Here is a 25,333-nt window from a genome sequence, read left to right as displayed (position 1 = left end):
TTTGTAGTCTACCTTTCCTCAACCTGGACCAGCTGAGTGACATCGGTCAGCTGAAACCGGGTCACAGGAGTGCAGAACAAACTGCACTCCTGTGATCCACAGAAGTACAGCCAAAAACAGTTTTAAGTTAATAAGCAATAACGAGATTACAGAGAAGAGAGCAGAGTGGCCTGTGTCTTCAAGAGACAGAATTTACAGTTATGTCAAAATACCGCTTCTCTATTATACAATACAAGACAAAGGACTCGATATATAGACCATGGGAGATCCTGAAACAACCGAGGGGTGGGGAACAATATACCTTAAAAGCGGAACTTTACCCATAACAACTTGATAAAAAAAATAAATTTTCTTTAGCAGAGAACTTACATTCCTCAATAATTATGCTACCAAAATCAGTGCAAGCTGAATACATTTTGGCCTAAATTAAAAGAAGAAATTTGAAAACACAGGGAGGTAAGTGAGCACTAAAATGGCTAGCTGCTGAAACACCAAAAAGGTACCAAAAAACCTTCCAAAGTCACAATATAAATAAGGGTGCAGCGCTAAAATATGAATATCACATATCTGATAATTATAAATAAATATGAAAAGTGCCGATGCAATCATACATATTATATTGTAAAGCGCTGAGCAAACTGTTGGCGCTATATAAATCCTGTATAATAATAATAAATATATCACAGTGTCAAGTAAAAATTCAAAGTGACTAATGGTGTGCAAAAAGTGGTATTATATACATAAGTCCATAAAATGATCAAGTGATGACACTATACACGGTCACTGTAAAGTGACCACTCGTGCTGCGTAAAGTGCCAATAGTGACGAATGTCCAAAAAGCGATATATGGAAGATCCAATTATGATCTCAAACGCTGGTGATCGATATCTTCTATCCAATGATATGGTGATGTGCCAGGTAATTTAAGAGTTGCGCACTCACCAGATGCGCAATCAAATCACGCATTTAGAGATATCAACTCTCAGTAGTAAGCTTGAGGTTCCTCTAAGGATATGTACAGCCTGGTCTGGAGTTCCCTCTCGGTTCATCTGCTGTCAGCAATACCTCTGCCGTCCTCTTTATACAGCTCTGTAGGTGGTTAGGCTCACAAAGAGCCCAAAAAAGGATTCCAATAGCGTGATACTGCTTTTTAGGAAATACTTATTCCATAAAGTGCTAAATACAGAGAGAAAAGAATCACTGACCATATAAGAATTTCCAAGATGGCCACCGGGCCCACGCAGCTCCCCCCTCACGCGTTTCGTGCTATTGCACATAATTATAGGGGGTGTGCCTGCAACGTCCAACGTCTGTCCACTGAATATATAGTAAAATTAGCGCTTGCGCATTTCACGCGCTCCATTTTGTTGTAGACCGTGTCTGTTCCGCGCGCCATTTTGTTATGGACCAAGTCTCCATAAGTACATGTGCGGGTGCCATTTTATTGAAGAAAATCCAACTCAATGCCACATTGATCATCAGGGATTGCTTATGAAACAATAATATTCCAAAACAGAATTAAGGCAACATAATTAGCATTATAGGGGAGAATAATAGTATATATATATATATATATATATATATATATATATATATATATATATATATATAGTTATTGACAGAAGTTTTAAATCTTGCATCAAAATGGATGCATTTAAATGTATAGGGGGATCTTAGGATATACCCACTATTTCTAACTGGTGAATATAATGGCAAAGATATTGCAAAATAGTACTGTGCAAGCCATATCAAAAATAATTCAATAGTGTGTATATGAAGAAAACAAAGAGGTGGTAAAAAAGGAGGCAAACAATTGTGAAGAAAAAGGAGGGGGGGGGGGGGGGGAACGACTCCGAATCAGCTGTTGTCTTTAAAGCAATTGATGTCTATATCGATGTTAAGTCCCTTTTGATATAGGGTTCCCATTTCAAAAATCCATTTGGACTCCAATTGAGACAGCCCTTCTCTTATTGGTCCCCCTCCAATGGGTACGTATGACATCAATGCCCATAAAACTTCAAGACATCATTTATGCAAGAGAATGGCCAGAACTCTCCTTCTACAGGAGGTGCATAGACAATATTTTCTTGATCTGGAAAGGGGAAGAACAGGTGCTTATAAATTTCTTTGGCACCTTAAACACTCAATATAAAACTAACCTATGAGTATAGTATGTAGAGTATTAATTTCCTAGATCAAACCTTATTAAACCAAGGAGGGAAAAATACTACCAAACAATTTTTTAAAGATACTGATTGGAATAGCTATATTCCAATAGATAGCTGCCATCATACGGCATGGCTATCCAACATCCCTAAAGGCCAATTCCTAAGAATTAGAAGGAACTGCACTGATCTTAATACATATTACTCTCAGGCTTCCATCTTAAAAGATGGATTTGTTGAAAAAGGATACAGTGAATCTACACTTAATTACACTTTAGGATTGGTGGCTAATACCAGCAGAGATGGGATGTTAAGTGATTCAATGAAGCAGAGACAATCCAAAATATGTCCCTTCATTACTACGTTTTCCACTCAACAAAGCCATTACTAGAATTATTAATATTAATTGGAAGATTTTAAAAGCTGATCCGATTTTAGCTAAGATTTTACTAGATAAACCCAAACTTACTTTTAGAAAAGCTATGCCTTTAAAGAAACAAAAAAGCCCCGAATGTAGTGAACCCTCCATCAACTAGGTCTCTTTTTGCTGAGATGAAGGGTTTTTTTCTTGCAATAGATGCGTAATATGCCTTTGCAATAACAATAGGAAAAGGAAGGTGATCACCTTTATCTCCTCCGTAACATGGAAATCATACGACATTGAAAATTTTATAACATGCAACAGTAGATATCTAGTTTACCTGCTACAATGTCCATGTAAAAAACAATACATAGGACGCACTACAAGGAGACGCAAACATGTCTGACATTAGCGAGGCTATAAAGAACACTCCCTCTCGAAACACGATAGGTTATGTCACAATAGGGATCCATCCTCTAAGTTTTATGGGCATTGATGTCATATGTACCCATTGGAGGGGGACCAATAGGAGAAAGGCTGTGTCTCAATTAGAGTCCAAATGGATTTTTGAAATGGGAACCCTTATATCCAAAAGGGACCTAACATCGATATAGACATCAATTGCTTTATAGAGAAGAGCTGATTCGGAGTCCCCCCCTTTCTCTTCACAATTGTTTGCCTCCTTTTTGGCCTGTTTTTACTCCCATTTTCTGATCATTGCGGATTTTAGGACTGTTCTATTCTATTTATAGTTATTCTATTATATATTTTTTAATATTTCATTATATTCATTTTTTTATGGTATTTAATACAATTATTTTATTTAGGTACACCCATTTTTATCGATGCATAACCATGTTTTAGGAATATATATATATATATATATATATATATATATATATATATATATATATATATATATATATATATATATATATATACACACATATATACATACATACATACACACACACACACACACACTAGTTAATATCTTATTGTTTTGTATTTATCTGACCATTTATAATATGTTTACATATGTTTCTTTCTTCATATACATACTACACATACTTTTGATATGGCTTGCACAATACTATTGTTTTGCAATATCTTTGCCATTATATTCACACACACACACACACACACACACACACGTCCATAAATATTTGGACACAGGCACAATTTTAGATTTTTTAAGGTATTTACCAAAACATATTCAAGCTATAGTTATATAATGGATGTGGGCGGAATGTGCACACTCTCAGGTTTAATTTGAGGGTATGTACATCCAAATTGGAGGAAGGGTTTAGGAATTACAGCTCTTAAGGAGTAGCCATCCACCCTTTTTCAAGGGACCAAAAGTAATTGGACAATTGAATCAAAAGCTGTTTCATGGTCAGGTGTGGGCTACTCCTTTGTTATTTCTTCATCAAGTAGGTAAAAGATCTGGAGTTGATTCAAAGTGTAGTATTTGCATTTTGAATCTGTTGCTATTAACCTACATCATGTGTTCAAAGGAGCTGTCCATGCAAGTGAAACAGGCCATTGTAAGGCTTCAAAACAAAACAAGTCCATCAGAGAGATAGCAGCAACATTAGGAGTGGCCAAATCAATAGTTTGGTACATTCTGAGGAAAGAAGACTGCACTGGTGAGCTCAGCAACATAAAAAAGGCATGGAAGTCCTTGGAAGACGACAATGGTGGATGATCACAAGTTCATCTCTTTGGTAAATAAAAACCCATTCACAACATCCAGACAAGTGAAGGACACTCTCCGGGAGGTGGGCGTATTATTGTCAAAGTCTACAATCAAGAGATGACTTCACCAGAGAAAATACAGAGGGTTCACCACAAGGTGCAAACCATTCATAAACCTGTAAAATAGAAAATCCAGATTAGACTTTACCAAAAACCATCTAAAAAAGCCAGACAAGTTCTGGAAAAGCATTCTTTGGATGGATGAAACTAAGATTAATCTGTACCAGAATGATGGGAAGAAAACAAATGTGGCGAACGCTTGGGACAGCTCATGATCCAAAGCACACTGTCATCTGTAAAACATGATGGAGGCAGTGTGATGGCATGGGCATGCATGGCTTCCAGTGGTACTGGGTCATTGGTGTTTATTGATTATGTGACAGAAGCAGCCAGATGAATTCTGCAGTGTTTAGAGATATACTGTCAGACCAGATTCAGCCAAATACAGCAAAGTTGATTGGACAGCGCTGCACAGTACAGATGGAGTGTGATCCAAAACACACTGCAAAAGCAACCCAGGAGCTTTTGAAGGAAAATAAGTGGAATATTCTGCAATGGCCGAGTCAATCACCTGATCTCAACCCAATTGAGCATTCATTTCACTTGTTGAAGGCAAAACTAAAAAAGGCAGAAAGACCCACAAACAAAGAACTGAAGACAGCTGCAGTTAGAGCCTGGCAACGCATCCCAAAGGAGGAAACCCAGTATTTGGTAATGTCCATGGGTTCCAGACTTCAGGCAGTCATTGCCAGTAAAGGATTCTCAACAAAATATTAAAAATGAACATTTTATTTATGATTATATTCAATTGTCCAATTACTTTTGGTCCCTTGAAAAGGAGGCGATGGCTATTCTGAAGAGCTGTAATTCCTAAACCCTTCCTCCAATTTGAATGTACATACCCTCAAATTAAACCTGAGAGTGTGCACACTCAGGCCATATCCATTATACAACTATAGCTTGAATATGTTTTGGTAAATACCTTAAAAAAATCGAAAATTGTGCCTGTGTCCAAAATATATATGGACCTAACACATACATATATACAGTACACACACTACATGTACTATATGCATAATATATAAAAATAATGGGATCCGGGAATTATGCACATTCGCATTAATACCCCGTGGGAAATTAATGGGGAATATAATGTTCCTATTATGGCACCAATAACTATTATTCTCCCCTATAATGCTAATTATGTTGCCTTAATTTGGTTTTGGAATATTATTTCATAAGCAATCCCTGGTGATCAGTGTGGCATGAAGTTAGATTTTCTTCAATAAAATGGCACCCGCACATGTGCTTATGGAGACTTGGTCCATAACAAAATGTTGCGCGGAACAGACACACGGTCTACAACAAAATGGCACGCGCGAAATGCGCATGCGCTAATTTTACTATATATTCAGTGGACAGACGTCGGACTTTGCAGGCACACCCCCTATGATTATGTGAAATAGCACGAAAAGCATCAGGGAGGAGCTGTAACGTTGTGACGTCACACCGCCGACGCCACATGTGGGCCTGGCGGCCATCTTGGAAATTCTTATATGGTCAGTGATTGTTTTCTCTCTGTATTTTGCACTTTATTGAATACTTCCTAAAAAGCAGTATCATGCTATTGGAATGAGGAAACCTCTGGATGTGATATTTAATGCGTATAACTATTACGCATCTGGTGAGTGCGTAATTCTGCCATTTTTCACAGAGCACCACCATCGAGTTTTAATCAGTCACCTGGTACTTTATAGTCACAGACTCTATTATAGCGAACTTTATTATATCGAACTTTATTATCAGTCTGTCGTTCAATACCGTCTTTTATTTTGAATCAATTTTAGCGCTGCACTGTTATATCTATTCTATTTGTTAGGTTGGTTACCTTGAGTGCTTAGGTGCTGATTGGATAGCGCTCACTTTTACATTTTTATTATTATGTCACTATTGGCACTTTACTCAGCACCACTGGTCACTTTACAGTGACAGCGTATAGTGCCTTCACTTGATCACTTTATGGACTTATTAATGAAGTAATTTGATCTTCAATTTTTTTTTATTGAATATGTTATCTAGTAGAAAATTAAAAAAAAATATATATATTATATATATATATATATATATATATATATATATATATATATATTTTTTTTTTAACATTTGTTATAAATGCAAAAAGTAAAAACCACAGCAGTGATCAAATACCACCAAAAGAAAGGTCTATTTGTGGGGGGAAAAAAAAAAAAAAGACATAAAATGAATGTACAACGTTGCATGTCCGCGCAACTGTCAGTAAAACTAACGCAGTGAAAAAAATATATATGGATTTGTACTGCGCAATGGTAAGGACTGCTGCTGACACCTATCACACGTTGTTCCTAAATGACAAAATGCAGCCCCCTCACGGAGTGTGAAAGCACCAGTCCAGTTTTCTTTCACAGCGCACAGAAGCATAAGCAAAATGTGTCTAATGCACTTTAATTTTTGGAACATGGTTGTGAAATTGTTATAGGCATGGACAGTTTATTCACACCCAACATTTAATTGTTTATTACACACCGTGTTCCAAATTATTATGCAAATTCTATTTAAGTGTCACAAACAATAAATATTTTGTTTTTCAGTTTAACTCATGGATGGCATTGTGTCTAAGGGCTCTTGATCACTGAAAACAATCTCTGACACCTGTAATAATTAGATTGGCCGGTGAGCCCAATTTAAGGAAAAACTACTAAAGGACAGTGTTCCACATTATTAAACAGAGCACCATTTTCAAGCAATATGGGGAAGAAAAGGATCTCTCTGCTGCCGAAAAGAGTGAAATAGTTCAATGCCTTGGACAAGGTATGAAAACATTACATATTTCACGAAAACTTAAGCATGATCATTGCACTATTAAGACATTTGTGGCTGATTCAGAGCACAGACGGGTTCGTGCAGATAAAGGCACATTGAGGAAGATTTCTGCAAGATCCATGTATCGGATCAAGAGAGCAGCTGCTAAAATACCATTACATAGCAGCAAACAGATATTTGAAGCTGCTGGTGCCTCTGGAGTCCCACGGACATCAAGGTGTAAAGTCCTCCAGAGTCTTGCAACTGTACATAAACCTTTTATTCGGCCACCAATAACCAATGCTCACAAGCAGAAACGGCTGCATTGGGAAGAAAAATACATGAAAACTAATTTTTAAACAGTCCTGTTCACTAATGAGTGCTGTGCAACCCTGGATGGTCCAGATGGATAGAGTAGTGGATGGTTGGTGGATGGCCACCCTGTTCCAACAAGGCTGAGATGTCAGCAAGGTGGTGGTGGAGTCATGTTTTGGGCTGGAATCATGGGAACAGAGTTGGTCGGCCCCTTTAGGGGCCCCAAAGGTGTACAGATGACCTCTGAAAAGTATGTGGAGTTTATGACTGACCACTTTCTTCCCTGGTACAGAAGGAAGAACTATGGTTTCCGTAATAAAATCATCTTCATGCATGACAACGCACCATCCCATGCTGCAAATAATACCCCTGCATCAATGGCTGTTATGGGGATAAAAAGGAGAGAAAGTCATGGTGTGGCCTCCATCCTTCCCGACCTCAATCCAATTGAGAACCTTTGGAGCATCCTCAAGCAAAGGATCTATGAGGGTGGGAGGCAGTTTACATCCAAACATCAGCTCTGGGAGGCTGACATCTTGCAAACAAACAAATTCAAGCAGAAACTGTCCAAAAACTCACAAGTTCAATGGATGCAAGACTTGTGAAGCTGCTATCAAATAAGGGGTCCTATGTTAAAATGTAACGTGACCTGTTAAAATGTTTAAAAAATTAAAATGTTGTTAAAAGTTTGACTGAAATAGCTTTTGATTTCAGTAAATATGCTGCAAACACAACAAATGACAATTTTCAGTTCTTTACAACCTATAACGTGTTTTGAAACTTACTGTGCATAATAATTTGGAACAGTGCATTGTAAGTTTATGTTTAAAAAAAATACTGTTATCATTAGGTTTGTTCAATAAAATTTAAATTGTACTCTTAATAGTTTATAACATGAGAATTATGCTGACTGTTATTTACATCAATTATTTAGGTAAATGAGAAAAATACCATTTGCATAATAATTTGGAACACTGTGTATATTGTATACTTGGATTGAATATTGTAACAGTTGGGGGGAGGTGTATTATAGATGCGCATACCATTTGTACATGATTTTGTTTTACCACAGATATATATTGCACACTGCACATGGGAAGTAGGACATTCTGTTGTCCTTTTTTTAACCAGAGATATGTAGCAGAATATGAATACATTTATTTTTTTAAATGGATAGGTGTTATAACAAAGTAAAAAAGTGTTTTTTTTTTTCCCCCAAGAGAGTCTTTTTTTCTTCATTCAAATGCCACCAAAAGAAAGCTATATTTGTGTGGGAAAAAAATAGATATAAATTTAATTTAGGTACAGCGTTGCATGAACACGTGATTACCAGTTAAAGTAGTGAAGTGCAGAATAGCAAAAAAATTGCCCTGATCATAAAAAGGCATAAAACCTTCAGAAGCTCAATTGGTTAAAAGCATGCCCAGGGGGCAGCCCTCTAGCGATGCCCCCTGGAAATGCACTATAATAAATGATGCCAAACAATACTAAATCATATAACACAACAAAATCAAACAAAAATGTCCACTCTGAACATGCAAACTGAGCTATGATCACCAATGCTCTAATTGTGATATAACAGAAAATATAATCCACATGTATATAAAAACGTTCATAAAATGATAATCCAATATTGAAAGCTATCATCACCCATGTGATATAGAACAGATCTGTGCACCCAAGTAGAAAGGACACACTCCAGCTTCTTACCAGATTGTAATAACCATTAAACTAGTGAATGGTCTAAGAGAGCATAAGGGGTTGTAGCTGGAGGAAATTACCTCCAAAACCCACCTGGAGCCAGCAAACCATGAAAAAAGATAGAAGACATCCCCCCACCTTGAAGTGGTTGTGGCAACTTCATGCAGAAGTGGGCTCCACAGCAGGTTTGGGGTTCTAGGACTGCCAGGAACATTTGAGTGCAGGGAAAGACGGCTTGGCAGGCTTGTCCTTGGAGGATGAGCCCTGTCCACGAAAGAGGTTTGTGAGCAGAAAGGGATGGTCCTGCCTTGCAGCAAGAGTCTTTAGGCTTACAAGCTTGAGGAAGGAAGGTGCTCTTGCCCCCCTATAATATTCTTCATGTCATCCACAGACACACTAAATAGGCGGTCACCAGTGAACAGCATTTCAGTAAGCACCTTCTTGTAAGTCTTGTCAGCACTTAAGCCAGAGTAGACATTGTAAGACCAGTGTAGAGGAAGTCATATAAAAAGGAGACCAACTAACGGCAATCCATGGCCCCATTACACAAGTATTGGAGCCCCTGTATTGATACATATCAAAATAAATAGAGGAGACCTGTTCAGAAGCAAAACCTTGGCATAGGGAGTTGGCCCACTGTCAGCGTCTGGGAAACCATAGCCGAGGTCAAGACCGGGTTGGATCAAGGCCCCAGAAGCTGCATACAGCGAGAGCGCAGAGTTCTCCAATTTCTTGTCTGAGGGGTCCTAAAAAGATGGAGTATCCTTAAAAGGAATAATGGTAGCATTATTTAGGTGGGAAATAGGGGGGAAGGAGGCCACTTTTGACAAAGACCTGAGAGTCTGTAGCTGGGGTCTAGGAATCCATCTTAAGTGTTTCCCTGACCACCGCAATGAGATAAGAGATCAATTCCTTCGCTGCCGCTGGCAGGTCCCCTTCACTGTTTGAGCAGGAGGGATATGCCGCTGGAGTCTCCGGAGGTGAGGAACAGGGTAGCTTTGTGTTCGGTTCAAACAATGATGCGGGAGAAAAAGGGCGCTTGGCAGCGGGATTGACCAAATAGTCCTAGGTGCAATAAAAAAAAAACAAAAAAAAACACCTTTCCACAGCATTTGTTCTAAGAGTAAAAAGGTGAATGAGGGCCCCCAAGGACCCTGACACTGCCTGACTGGTGTCCGAGGAAGGGGTGGGCACCACTAGGACTGGGAGAGTCTGGCAGGCAACATACAATAGTTCTACTAAGGAGAAAGTACCCTCTGTGCCACAGGAGGAGCATGCAGTGGTGGGTTCCCTGACGGTTTTTTGTTACCCACTTGCCTAGACTCTGACATGCTAGCACCTGGTAGAGGATAAGGAGTAGCATCCCCACCCTACACAAGACATACCTACTGCTGGAAATCAGGCTGCCAAGACATCACAAAAGGGAGAGAGGAAATCTGGCGAAGAAGTGGAGGAAGGAGCTGATGCAACACAGTTCCTCTGTAGACTGGCAGTGCCCAGCAGAGAGAGGAGTGCTGCAACTTCTCCTATCCCAGCGCCAAACTTTATGTCCGGGGAAGTGAGTGAGTGCCTCCCACCAGCTCCAGGAACAGAGAGTAGAACAGCGCAGAAATATCGTTCCACCCCACCTCCACTTCCTCACTCTCTTGCTGCACATAGGTCCCTGAGAAAGGAAACAAACATGATCTGCAAGTCTGTCATCTAGGAGATACAGAACACAATTCTCAGTTTTACACAGAAGTTAACTGTTACTGTGCAAACTCTAACAGTCCAAAGCCCCTGACCCAGCTCACAATAAAGGCAGAAAAGAAGGTAAAGGGGGATTGGGGGTCAAAAAAAGAGGGTAACAAACCAACAAAAGGTGAAAGGAAGATCTCAAGGAGAGATCACAGGGCCCAGAAAATACAGATAAATACCTATAACACAACAGTCCCATCACCACACAGGAGATATACTTACAGTCCTGAGGGCAAATCTGGGATTTGTAGTTCCCCAAAGAAATCTCCAGGTGGGGGCACAACACCTCTTATCCTATAATGATCTGAGTGGTGTTGGGCAATCTGAGATGCCATGACTGAAGAGCCCAGTACATCATTCATAAGTGTCCACCAAGAGGTGCTCGACCTGTAAGCTGCTCTGAGGAGCAGTCATCACAGCCAATCCTTCTAAAATGGGGACAGCAGGTACTTTTACTTTAAAAAGGATAAGTTCACCTTTGGGAACATGTTACATATTGCTTGCTGTACGGGATGTACGGTCAAGCAAATATTCTGACAGGAAGTGGGGGGTGGGGGGCGCGGTCACAGCTATGAGCATATGTTACATGATCCAACCTAAAAACGGGTATTTAGGGTGGATCATGTAACATTCTCATAGCTGCGACCGCGCCCGCCGCCCCCCACTTCCTGTCAGAATATTTGCTTGACCATACATACCGTACAGCAAGCAATATTCTGACAGGTCTACGGGAGACCTGCATAGCATCAGCGATCTACTGATTGCTGGTGCAATGCTCTCCAGGCACTTATCCTTTATAAGTTGCATCTAGCATCCGGTCCCAGAAGGTGGAAGTATAAAACCCATGCCCATTATCAGTCAAATCTTAAGTGTTGATTCACACGTGTGGTGCAGATTGAAGCTCCGGTTTCACAGCCAACTGACATAGTAGTTCCACAGTTCCGGTCAGGTTTGCATCAGGTTCAGGACAGGATCAGGTCAGGATTTTACCCTGTTCACACATGTGCGGTTTAGAAATCGGTTCCCACAGAAGTCAACAGCTTGTAATCTGTACCTGAACCAGACCACACTGCTCAGAAATCGTACAGGACTCTTTCAATGCGCACTGAACATATGTGAACCGGCACATTAGGAAGCAATGTTGTTTCACGTCATGCAGATTTAATGTGTTTCAAATCACATTCAATCCACATATGTGAACCGGCACTAAATGAAACCCAAAGTCACCTCATTAGGGCGAGAGAGAGGACACGTGGGTGGTGTAACAATGATTAATAGAATCTCAGGGAAGGGGTAAAAATTTGGAGAGCTGCTTAGAAGAGAAGAAATATTCAAACTTTTTCCACTCTAGACAGAAAGATATGCCTTGATAGGGCATTCCATGCCCTCTTTCTGCAGATAGGACATCTAACAGTTTCGCCCTCACTTAGAGGGTGGTTACAATAAATGCAATGTGTGCATACCCTAGGCTGATGTTACAGAAGAAAATGCACACAATGAATAAGGGTATTAAAAAAGGGAAGGGGCTGCTTTCTGTAAACTCTATGGCTTGGGCAGGTAGCTGAGGCCTGATCGATCACAAAACCCTCTATATCAGAGGCAGCAACTGGGAACCAGAAACGCTATTGACCATAAAACATAGGGATCCTGAGATGGTTCAGAGGTTTATGCAGAAGTGGGTAGCTCACAGGAGGACCTGCAGGCATCACAGCAGTCACACTTAATACTAAAGGCTGCATTTAAACAGCACCCGATTAGATGTTAGCTAAGCACGATAGCTGTCACTGAAAACTTGTTTGCGGTCATCCTTTTTTTTACAAGCCACAGGTCATACACATTTGCATATTAGGTGCAAGGATACCTGATCCAGATGCATGGTCCTTGAAAGTATAACTATATAAATATTTAAAATATAAGTGGGGAAGGTTCTAGACCGTCAAGTTACCACCGAGACAAATGTCTCCAAAAAGACAGAGCGAATAAAGTCCAAGGATACAGTCGCCACTTTTTTCCTCAAAAAGTACACTTATGGCTGTGTCCCCTTTGGAGAGATTTTCCCCTGGTTAATGAAATAAAATGACAACCATACCAAACACATGAAGAAATCTACTGTCTCAAACACACAAAAAACTAATCAGAATTCCACATTAGGCTTTTATGGTTTCATCGGGAACACCATGAGAGAGGAAGTTGGGTAGCACATACATAAACATCCTAGAAAGCAAAAGGGAAAAATATAGGCTGGAATAAAGAAGAACCTAACAATCCAAACTCCCCTCATAGAACATAACCCAAACCTTTGTCCAAACTATAGTTAAAGCAGCCATTGTGATGAACTACATCAACTAATTAATATTTTAAGGGATTGCACAAACAGATACTTTAGTATAATAGGTATATTAAAGTTACTTACTCTTCATGTCATTCTTCAATACAACAATTCTTTTATGGCCATGTCCCTTTATCCAGATCACCTAAAAAAAAAAAAATTATATATATATATATATATATATATATATATATATATATATATATATATATATATATATATATATATATATATATACACACACACACACACATATATACACATACATACATACACACACACACACACACACACACACACACACACACACACACACACACACACACAATTAGAAAATTAAATGGTTATAAATTTACCTTGCTCACCTGTGCAACCAATGCTGGCAAGCAAAACTGCTTTTCAATTAAGTTGCTTTAACTTTACAAGTTAGAAAAAAAAAATGGTACCAATGAACAGAACCCAGCATGACATTACCTGTGCAATTGCCCCCAACATCTCCTCCAAGCTGTTAAAACCATACTGCTTGGGCTCAAGTCCTTCGCCGACATATTTGCTGTATGCTGTACTAAACTCATGCAGGAAGATCTGCTGATAGTGATAGGTATGCAGCAATGAACGTACATTCTTTGCAAACAGATAAAGTGCCGTCAGCTGTATGCATTCTGCATTCATATCATTCGTATATACCTTCCAGAAAAAAAAAAAAAGAAAAAAAAATGTAGGACACTGCTAGCAAAACATAAAAAATCCACTGTTCAAATGGATTGAAAAAATTCTTACCTCAACCAGATAAGGAAGGCTTTTTAAGAGGTCAGTCAAGGACACAAAACCATATTCACATGGATTGAGGTGAATTCCATGAACACTTTCATATATACGGCACAGCTGGCCAACAGTAAGTGGTGATGGCTCATCCCATGACATGAGTAAAATAAGGAGCTGTGCAGTTAAAGAGCGTAGTGATTTTCTATTAATCAGCTGGATCTGCTTACCAGAGATTGTGTCTGTAACCTTACAAAAAAAAAAAAAAAAATTTGTAAGAAATTTCCTGTGTTTATTGAAGCACATTTATAGTACAAGTCAACAAATAAGAAAAATCCACTTTGTGCAGTGGGGCTTCCCTATACTGCAACAGTTAAATGCTCATAATGTCTAGGGGTGCTGGAATAAGGCATACTTCCCTTATTTTACGTGCTCAAACATGGGACTTCCAGCACTGCAACCGGTCTCCGCAGCAAAGCAGCAGTTGCAATCTAACCTCCAACACGTACAATATAGAGCGAATATCTCTGTATTGTAGGTTATGGCACTCAGACCAGAGTTTTGAACAAGAGGTTGCTGAGGCCAGCTGGAGCGGGGAGTAACACGGCCCTGTAGTCTATCCCTTAGCTTTGAGGGGGGCACTGCAAGGGTGGATTTTTTCATATTCCTGGAGAGTTGGGCTTGAAGATACTGCTGCCAGCAAAAAAAAAAAAAAAAAAAAAAAAAAGAGACCAACTTCAAAAAGCATAAGTTGAACACATTTCTGCTCCCAAAAACATATGCAGGCCTCACTTAAAGTGGAGTTCCACTCACCCTGTCAAACAGTGAGTCAGCAGCTACAAAAAACAAAACAAAAAACCTAACTGCTGACTTTTAAAAAATAGCCACATACCTGTCCTTCGGTGTGTCCTCCGCAGCCCATTTCACCGACCGTCCTGTGTTCCAGGGGCCGGCATCTTCAGTGTGGGTACCCGGCTCTGACAGCTTGCGGCTTCACAGCTGGGTACCCACTGCGCATGCGCAAGTAGTGCTGCACTTCATGAATGGTCCTGTAGTCTTCTGGGACCTGTCATGTGTCCCAAAAGACTACAGGGAGGGAGGGAGGACACCTTCCGCTTCTGGTCACCTAGGCGATCGGACCAGAAGTGAGAGCGGGTACCTTTCAAATTCGGGTACTCGCTCCCCCCGCCCCCAAAAAGGTGCCAAGCCTTAATGGGGAACGGTCCTTAAAGCAGAACTTCCCCTATTGGGTGGAGCTCCACTTTAAATCAGAAAGGTTGACTTTCTACAGACCAGTGTGACAAAATAGCCAGTTAACAGGATAGAGAGTTAAAAGCAATCAATAAAAAAAAATACACTAGGAATGACATTTTCATAAATTGCAACTCAAATAACGAGTTACCTTAACAACATGGCACAGTTTTTGCATCAGTGCCAGTACAGAGCTGACATCATAGTCGTGAAGCCTTAGACTGTAGCCAAATGTCTTGCTATATTCAGTAAGCAAGTCAGGAATCATTAAGGAGGTGTCTTTTTGACAGCGCAGCAGTTTAACAAGTTGGGAGGCCAAAGCTTTAATACGTTCCATTTCAGTCAGGGTCAAAATCTTTTCCTCCCCACACTCTAAAACCTAAAAAAATGATCGAGGCAAAAAATTCAGACTCCTCACTCTTTGATACAGACATATGAAGCATATGTTAATAGGGACAACTTCAAACACATACTAAAAGTTGACACGCTAGAAAAAGGTGCAGAAATTAACTATGTAACTATACAAGCTAACCTCAATGCACGGTTTAACTGGGCAACTATGTGGCAAATGAGGTTTAATGTTGATAAATTAAAGGTTATGCACTTGGGGACTAAAAATATGCATGCATCATACATACTAGGGGGGTACAATTGGGGGAATCAATGGTGGAGAAGGATCTGGGAGTTTTGGTAGATCACAAGCGTAATAATGGCATGCAATGCCAAGCTACGGTTTCTAAAGCTAGCAAAATTCTCTCTTGCATTAAGAGGTATAGACTCCAGAGAGATATTTTACCCCTGTACAAATCATTAGCAATACCTCATCTGGAATATGCAGTTCAGTTTTGGGCACCAATTCACAAAAAGAACATTGGGGAACTGAAAAAATGTACAAAGAAGGGTAAGATGAGAGGAACCGAATATATTCTCTCTTGAGAAGAGGAGATTAAGGGGGGATATGATCAACATGTATAAATACATCAGTGGTTCATATAGTGAACTCTGTGTAGAGCTATTCACCCTGATGTCATCCCAAAGGACAAGGGGGCACGCTTTACATCTGGAGGAAAAGAAATTTAATCTCCAAACATGGAATGGTTTCTTCACAGTGAGAGATGTGAAAATGTGGAATAGACTCCCTCAAGAGTTGGTTCCGGCCAGCTCAGTGGATTGCTTTAAAAATGGCCTGGATTCTTTCTTCGATACACAGAATATAACTGGATACTAACATTTATAGGTAAAGTTGATCCAGCGAATATCCAATTGCCTCTCGGGGGATCAGGAATGATTTTTTTTTCCCTACAGGAGCAAAGCGGATCATGCTTTGCTGGGTTTTTTTTGCCTTCCTCTGGATCAACTGTGGGTATAGGATTATAACTTTTTTTTAATGGTTGAACTGGATGGATTTAGTCTGGATTTAGTCTGGCTGAAAAAAGACCTAACTATGTAAATACAAAAAGGTCTCGACAGGTCAAAAAAATACAAACACCAGTTATGGTATTCTCATGACCAATTATTTCATTGCATTTCTCACATATATGCCAATCTGTGATAGGTAAAATAGACTACACAATAGTATTTCAGATTAGGGCAGATTAGTACCTCCTCAATGTACCTATAACCAAGACAGGGAGTTTAAAGCTTTACAAATAGTTTATAGCTGCACAAACCGTGAAACCTAAAGCTAAAAGTGAACACACAATGAAAATGACATTATATAACATACAACTATTTAAAGCTGAATTCCAGGTATGGGTTTTATGGCATCGCTACATTGGTCCACCTTGGACCAATATCAGTATGTATATTCCATACCTGTGGGATCCCCGTAAAAAGTGTAAATCACTATAGTAGTCACCACTACATCAGTGATCACAGCCATCTTCTGTGTTCTTAGCTGCCCTGCTGCAAAGTGACCATAGAGGGGAGCTTGATTGGCATAGGCATAATGCACACAGCTCCTTGCATTTTTTCCAATAAATGCAATATTGCCAGACTGGGCAAGGTGGAGATTGTAATGTTACTGCACTGCCAATCCTCTGTGGTTGCTATGCAGCAAAGAAACCGGTCAGCAAAGGGCTCAGAAGAAAGCAGCGATCAATATAGTACCGGCAACTACTACAATGATTTCCATTTTCTACAGAGATTCCACAGATACAGAATATACGTACTTACATTGGTTCAAGCTGGATCAAAAGTAACTACGCATAAAAATTCATACCTGAAATTCAGCTTTAACAACATACCTTGTGTCAACTGATGTCCATAAAAACAGGACCAACATTAAAGAGAAAAAAAAAAAAAAAAAAAAAAGCTTACCGGTCATTTTCTAAAGGTTTTCCAGGACAGCCCCTGAGATGTAGAGCTCCCTCCAGGAAAGGAGACACGTAAGCCCAGAACCTTTAAAAGGTGGTCTTCCAGGCTTCCTCCTTCAGTATTCCCAAGAACCGCAGGAAGGCACTAAGACAAATATGTACGCATAATCTTACATCGCCATAAGAAAAAAAATTAAAAAATCAGGGTGGGAAATCCCATCTGTCCTGGAAGACATCCAGAAAATGAGTTATTGGCAAGTCTAACTCTGGTTCTCTCAAAAAAAAAAAAGTCCTCCAGGACAGCCCTTGAGAAGATTATCAAGAACTTACCCAGTAGGGTGGGGCTACTGCCTAGAGGACGTTGCGCCCAATTGTCTACCTCCTGGATCCGCTTTCTAGTGCGGATCAAAAGTTTCATAAAAAAGTTGCTGGACCAGGTGGCAGCTTTACAGATCTGCTCTTGCAAGGCACCAGTTCTCTATGCCCTTGATGCTGACAAGGCTCTGGTTGAGTGTGCATTGAGAAACGGAGGCAGACTTAATTATACGACTCTACGATAGCAAACCTAATCCACCTCTCTATGGTGGGACTTGGATGCACTGCAACCCTTCCGTGCACCCCAAAAAAGTACAAATAAAGAATAAGAATTTTTCAATTCCTTGGAAATTCTAAAAAGGTAAGCCAAAAGGCTTCTTCTAACATCCAATAAACTCAATCTTTCCTCCTCCTCGTTTGCGGGAGATAAACAGAAGGTCAGCAAAACTATATTTTTAGACCTATGAAAGGAGGAGGAAACTTTGGGAAGAAAACAGGATCTGTTTTGAGAACAATCCAATCTTCAAAACACTGACAAAAAAAAAAAAAAAAAAAAAAAGTTCCCTAATGGAAAGCGCATGCAACACGCTAACCCTATGGGCTGACGCGATTGCTATAAAAAAAAAAAAAAAAAGTCTTTAAAGTTAAAAACTTTATTAAAGTCTTCTCATGAGGTTCAAAGGGTCCAAGGCTTTCAAGACTAAAAGACCAATCCCCAAGCTGGACAGGATTTGACTACTGCCGGCCAGGACTTGGAGAGGGCCCTAAAAAAAAAAAAAAAAATCTGCTACAAAAAAGGATCTTGTTGGAGAGAGACCTGAAAGAAAATATTAAGAGCCGAGGCTTGCACCTTTAAAAGTGCTGACCAAGAGACTCTGGTCTGCCTCGTTCTGGAAAAAAAAATCCAAGACTGCCGGAATATCCAGAGTACCCCAATCCCGTTCAGACAACCAGGGGTTGAATCTGTTCCAAATGCTTCTTTTTTTTTTTTGAATTTTCCATTACGAAAACAAAACAACCTTATACCTTAAAATTCACATATACACAAATTCCATTTAAATTCTCCTATTCTCTACCCCCCACCCCATTCAATTACCCCTGTCTATATCGTTAATCCTTCCTTCCTTAAACCTCCAATCTGTTCCAAATGTTTTCTTCTTATCCACCCTACGTTCCAAGGCCTCCTGGAAGCCTGGACCAAAAAATGTATCCTTTAAAAAAATGAAAAGGCACAGAGGTGCAGTTTTGACGCTGAATCACCCAATCAGGTTTTCAACCACAATGCCCTTCTTGCTGCGTTTACTAATGTAGAGGATTTTGCAGCTAGTTTGACAGATTCGGCCGAAGCATCTGGAGGGAATCCTACCACTTTGAACAGTAAAGGAAAAGATTTCAGTATCTGTTGCCTGGAGGTCCCCACCAAGAGATGCGTCTGCAACTGAGTAAGCCAGCACTCAAGATTTCTGGCGAAACAGGTGGCTGATGTAGCCGGTTTTAAGGTGACTGAGGTAGAATCCAAAGCTCTCTAGAGCAAAATGTCCCCCCTCTTATCCATGGGATCCTTAAGAGCCTCTATATCCTCATAGGCTAGGTCCATCTTTTTTTAGATCTTAGATGGGGGGCATCCAGCTTTGGTACCTTGTTCCATTGTTGGGACACATCCTCAAAACAAAATCTCTTAAGACTACCCAAAAAAAAAAAAAAAAAAAAAAAAAAAAAAAAAAAAAAAAGGGGTTTTCTTTGTGTTCTCCCATTCCAGATTGATAGCATCAACCAAGGAACTATGAACTGGAAAAACCCTAGCCTTCTTAGCATGTAACCCCTGGTACGTGAGGTCATGCTTAGATAAATGTACATCCCCCTGTTCAATCTAGGGTTTCGTAGAGGGCTTTAAGGACGTCATCTACATCAAGGGTCAATTTGTACCTAGAACCCCTGAAGGAGTTACCTTCACTATCATCCTCCTCTGAGCCTGACCCTGCCGGGCAGGAAGCATGGGATCTTCTTCTGGGTCTTCCTCCCCCCTGGCTAAATGACTCTGATAAAAGGAGTTGTACCCACAGACTGGGTCGGGACACCACAGGCATCTGCTTCTTGTCCAGCAAATGGAGTCATTTACTAGCTGTCAGAGTCCCCATTTCTATTAAGGATGATATGGCAACTACGTTTCAGTAGTTTAAATCCTCAATCTCAGGTGGTGGTGGGGCAGGCTTCTTGTCTTCCACAGTGGTGTACTAGAGTGCAGGAGTCTCTGCTTAGTTGGATCTGGGTTGTGTTTCGATTTTTGTAGGTTAAAGACCAAAACAAGAGACACAGAATTAAGCTCCCAAGAGGAAGTGTGCAGTCTGTGTGGCCAAGCTAGGCTTAACTTGGAAGAAGCCCTTATGCTGCAGTTGTGTGGATAGCCTAGTTAAGGATGAGTATGTTTAACTAGGCTAGCCACACAACTGCAGCACCCTCCATTCTGTTCCTGTGGTGTGATGCCCACAGCCTCCGCTGGGTCTTTAGCCACGCATCACTGGCAGCCCTAGTAATCCTGCTGCCTGCGCGGCTGTGGAGACCGAACCACGAGTCCTCAGAGCCCACTGATTTCCCACCGGCCGGAAATTCCAGGAAACCAGCTTGGAGTGCAGCCACTCTGCCCACCAGGAGTAGTGGCTGACTCCACCTTTTCGCCAGGCAGAGGACGCCGAGCCGGCCAGAATCCTTCGGCAGTGGCTTGCCGGATACCATCAGCGGTCTCCTCCCCTCTGAGGACTAAAGGCAACAAGAGCGCAGCCCCACTCCCACTCTCTAATGGAGGGTTCATGCAGGGCATGGAGGAGGTGGTAACTCCAAGACATCCTGCCATATTACCAGAAGCCACCAGCACAGCCCTAGAGCTCCAACGCAGGTTCCTACAAGTGCATCCTATCCTTCCAGGAGGAAACACGAATACTGAAGAGGGAAGCCTGGAGGACCGCCATTTAAGGTTCTGGGCTTACATGTTTCCTGTCCTGGAGGGAGGGAGGAGCTCTACGTCTCAAGGGCTGTCCTAGAAGTGCATTTTAGGAATTTGTGACAAGGCAAACAAATGTAAACTTCAATTAACTTTAATAAAGCAACATAACTTGAGCATGATATAAAAAAAAAAAAAATCTGTCATTACCATCTACAGATACGAACGTATGTATGACTAAATAAAAGCTGTACCTACCTGTAAGACATCTGGTATGGCTTCAAAAAGGTCAAGCAGTTTGGTGAAACCATAATAAGTCAGTTTGCACTGGCGACCAAAGTGATGGTGATAGGACGGAATAAACTTATTAAATGGCATCCTGAAATGAGGTTGGTGACGTAAAAGGTCAACTACTTCCTTTGCAAACTGCTTTGTCCTCTCAATCTCTTCTGGAGTACGTTCTAAAACAGATAAGCAGTTTCTAAATATACAAAATACCAAGGTGGTAAAAGGGCACTATGACCAATAATAATAAGCCAATCAAAGCTTTTAACACTCCCTCATATAACCCCTTCCCACCATGTAATCCTCAGTTCTGTAGTATGCAATGAAGGACCAAAAAAATACTAAGAAGGGTGCTGTACCTTACTCAAAGAAAATTGTGCATGGGGCTTTATCTTGGTGATAGTACAGGACACAGGAGCATTAAAAAAAAATCACACAAACCCTCAAAACAGAGCATCTACTGCCAAAGCTTCAAAGCTAGATAAATACCTTGTTCTGGACACAAAACGGTCCTGTTTCATGTTGAGCTTGGATGCAAGGAGGTCCACATCCAGAGTTCTCAAACGATGACAGATCTCTCTGAACACCTTCAGACATAGTGACCATCCTGTCTGCCTGCCAGTTTTACATTTCTGGGATGTGCACAGTAGATATGGCCAGAATACTGCTATCTGCCTAGTGTAAGATGAGATCGGACTCCTGAGCTGCACTACTTCTTGTGCCTTCGTGGTGGTTGATGCATGCCAAAACAGAGTACACTGACCATAAGGCTATTGAGAAGGTCTGTTCCTCCACAGAAAGGAAAGAGAAAAATCACACTCATCTCATACTGATAGGAAGTTGAATCCTCACCCCTTATGCTGTGGTAGTCCCTAACACTCCTCAGTCTGGCATCTGTGGTGATGCAGTGGTATCCAGTTCAGCAGAAGGAAAATTTGCCTAGTTCAAGCAATGGACTTGGCATCCAACACAGATAATTACGGGCTCTGAAAGAGGAGTTGTAGGTTAGTCCAGGGACTTATTCGAATTGTTCCAGGCCATCAAAAATGTTGCACTGTAAGTTTTTGTAATATTATTGAGCATATGGGACCATTTCAAAAGGACACCACCATGAAGTCCAAGGCTCACATGGAAGTCCTCACCAAGGGTCTGAGTTTGCATCCAAAAGGGAAATAATTTTCTCCTGCGGCAGGACACTGTTCTAGTTTTCTGTAGGTTGAGAATCCAACCGAACCTCTTGAAGTCCATTGGAGGTTCTCCCAAAAGGCAAGAACCAACACCTCTCTCACAATCAGGTCATTCAGGTTTACTAGGATGCGAATAGCCTTGGAAAGCAACAAGGCGATCATTGGGGCAACAGCTCTGTAAAGACCTGGAGAGCCATGGCCAATCTGGAGGGAAGTGCCACAAATTGTAGATCGTGCTAAAGAGGAAAGATCGTGATGAATGCATCCTTGATAACGATCAATGCCATGAATTCCCACAGATGAAGAGCTGCTATGACCAATCTTGTGGATTCCATTATGGGACTTTCAGAAAGATTTAGCAACCCGAGGTTCACAATGGATCCAACCTTCCCATTCGACTTAGGAACCATAAACAGGTTCAAGTAGAACTCCTGATAGCTCTCTTCCTTTGGGACCTGTATCAACTTCCTGAACCTGAAGCTGGGACACAGCTTTGAGTAAATCTGCTCTGTGCAGACTTGAGAAACACACTGGATGGCAAAAAATGAGGTGAACTGCTCTGAAATTCCAGCTGGTAACTGGGAGAACAAAACCTTCTGAAGCCAGGAGTCTGAGATCTCCTGACACCAAATAGACAAAATGGTAGCAAACCCCCCCCCCCCCCACCGACAAATGAAATGCCCTTTATTGCAAAGGGGATATAGGTTTGGAAGGTCTGGAAGTCAGACTTGCAGGCAAAAGGAACTGAATGGTTTGGCCTTGGACATGGACTTCTGGGGGAGAAGGAAAGGATGACTTTCTGAGCTGAGGGACCTGGCTTAGACAGAGTTCCTCATCTTACTGGGCAAGAGAGTACTTTCCTACCTGTGACCTTATGATGTAGGCATTCAAGGACGTTCAAGTACAACATGAGAAAACCATACGAGCGCGTTGCTCATCCAGTCCACGCAATAGCATAGAGCTTTTGTGAACAGATTAAACTGGCACTACAAAGAGGGGCTATCCCTCATGCCACTAGGGTTCCTAGACAAATGCCTGATCCAGACCTTGAATGTCTGACATACCATTATAACCACAAAGGGTTGTGCGGTTGGTATAGACAGGGAAATTTAGGCCTTGAATAGGCCCTCAAAGTGCTTATCCACAAATTTCCTATAAGTAGTCTTCAAAAAAAAGAAAAAAGAAAATAATTGAGGCAAGTGATAGCTCTATCTACCTCAGGAAAAAATAAATTTGGAAAATTCCTTGAAAATGGCATATTGTTGTGCAAAGCGCTTAGGAGGGAGGAATTGCAGGGATGGCCTGTATCCTGCAATGTACTGCAAGAAATGGATTTTCACGAAAAAGCAAAAACGTCCGCTTATCTTAATCGTACAGTACAGGGCACAGGCAAAGTATTCATAGACCCTGGTATGTCCCAATGCAATGAATGAGAAGGGTGGGCAACAAAACAACAAAACAGACATGTGCTAACGGACCCAATAAGGGTTAACAGACAACTTCAGAGTGTTCCTGCATGAACCTTGCAGTCGAAAACCGCATCTGCAAAAGATCAAAAATGTAGGCAAAGATGTGGTGGTGACCTTACAAAGTTGAGAATCTCTAAATGCCCAGGAAGCTCTCAAACTCTCTATGGATTGTGCAGAGTTAGCACAGAGTGTTGGAGGAGCCTTTTAAAATATAGTCTATATATGGAGATGAGCAGTCTTATCTACATGAAGAGAACTGGAAAAAAAGGCGCTGTGGAAAATGCTCTCAGACAAGCACCTTAGTGGAGGTGCATCTTTATTGGGTGAGATAAAGTAGCAAGTATAATAAAATTAACCAGCCTGAAGTGGACAGTGTGATTCCAATGGACGGCCCGTCCGCTCTGAGGGGAGCTGAGATCAAAGAATGCTCCTGTCGGCTTCAAATCACGTGGTGTCAGCGTACCAGCGTCCTGGGTGGTGTCACCATGGCAAACGAAGGCAGTGTCCAGCGTTGGCTTCAGCTGGGAGCATATGTGGGGTTACCAAGACGACATGTTTCGCGCAGTTGCGCTTTGTCAAGTCTCTGGTAACCATGGCCGGCGGCCATTATATAGAAGACCATTAAAGGGAAGGCTGGCTGAGTGTAATTAGCAGGGGATGGGGTGTCAGAGCGGACGACTCGTCCTGAAGCAATGCTGAATACAAATTTAAAGGTACAGATTGCAAGTTATAAAAAATGATATGTATAAAAACAATAGCATTGGAAAGCATGATATACTTTCATCTTTAGTAAAATAAAGGTAATACAATAACAAAAAAAAAAACAAAAAAAACACACAAGTTAAAAATGACATCGCTGGTTCATGGAAGCTATGTCAAAAATTGCGTTTACAGTGAGGTAATTATGGGTATATGGGCAAAGAAGGGAGTAGGGAGAAGTGAATGCTAGGCATATGAAAATGACTGTATCAAAGGTATATGAAAATGACTGTATAAAAGGTATGACTAAAAGGAATATAATAAAATCAATCCTGGTATCAAATTAGGTAGCTCATATGTTCATAATTAAATAAATATAATAGATGCGTAATAACATGTATTCGTAATTGAGTGCACAGAATATATACATGGTGACAGTGCAGATTAAAAAACAAGGATTAAAAGAAGACAATACTGTATGTAATAAAAAACACACTGGAGGATCCTAGTTCCGGGGACTAGAAGTCAAACTTGTTAAATAATGCTATGGATTTCAAAATCCTCATTGAGACCATTGGGGGTCATAGAACCTAATTTGTAGATCCAGAACGTCTCTCTCTTACACAAACGGGCTAGTCTTTCATTGTCAGTAAATGTACCCTTTGGAATATGTTCGATTGCTAAGACCTCAAGAAGACTGAAATTATTTTGATGGGATTGCAAAAAGTGCCTAGGGACACTATGCTTATCGCATCCATCTCTTATAAGTCTTCTGTGCTCCCTTATGCGTTTGCGTAGAGGGCGTGTGGTTCGGCCTACATATAGGAGCTTACACGGGCATGTGAGAACGTATATGACGTGGTCAGTCTTATCTACATAGCGAAGGCCAATTTTGTAGCAAGATGTCC

At 40.8% G+C, this 25,333-nt stretch overlaps 1 protein-coding gene across 6 annotated transcripts in view; it reads right to left on the bottom strand.

The window, feature by feature from the left end:
• Nucleotides 1-25,333, bottom strand: part of MARF1 (meiosis regulator and mRNA stability factor 1) — a 243,654-nt gene that overhangs the window by 41,189 nt on the left and 177,132 nt on the right. For 3 of the 6 annotated variants that reach the window (XM_089679093.1, XM_089679094.1, XM_089679098.1), the window contains 5 exons: nt 21,044-21,246; nt 15,369-15,596; nt 13,985-14,215; nt 13,679-13,891; nt 13,289-13,349 (listed from right to left, as the gene is read on the bottom strand). In XM_089679093.1, the coding sequence (XP_089535219.1) occupies nt 13,289-13,349; nt 13,679-13,891; nt 13,985-14,215; nt 15,369-15,596; nt 21,044-21,246 (936 nt within the window). Of the gene's footprint in view, nt 1-13,288; nt 13,350-13,678; nt 13,892-13,984; nt 14,216-15,368; nt 15,597-17,342; nt 17,678-21,043; nt 21,247-25,333 lie in introns of those variants that run through there. The other 3 variants (XR_016312994.1, XM_089679095.1, XM_089679096.1) reach the window with 3 other exon arrangements.

The sequence above is a fragment of the Staurois parvus genome, unplaced genomic scaffold, assembly GCF_062004578.1.
Source record: "Staurois parvus isolate SC_StPar_1 unplaced genomic scaffold, SC_StPar_1.0 ptg000217l, whole genome shotgun sequence".
In the NCBI taxonomy this organism is placed as follows: Eukaryota; Metazoa; Chordata; class Amphibia; order Anura; family Ranidae; genus Staurois; species Staurois parvus.
The sequence above is the reverse complement of the archived record's forward strand: the minus strand, read 5'-3'. Positions and strand labels throughout refer to the sequence as shown.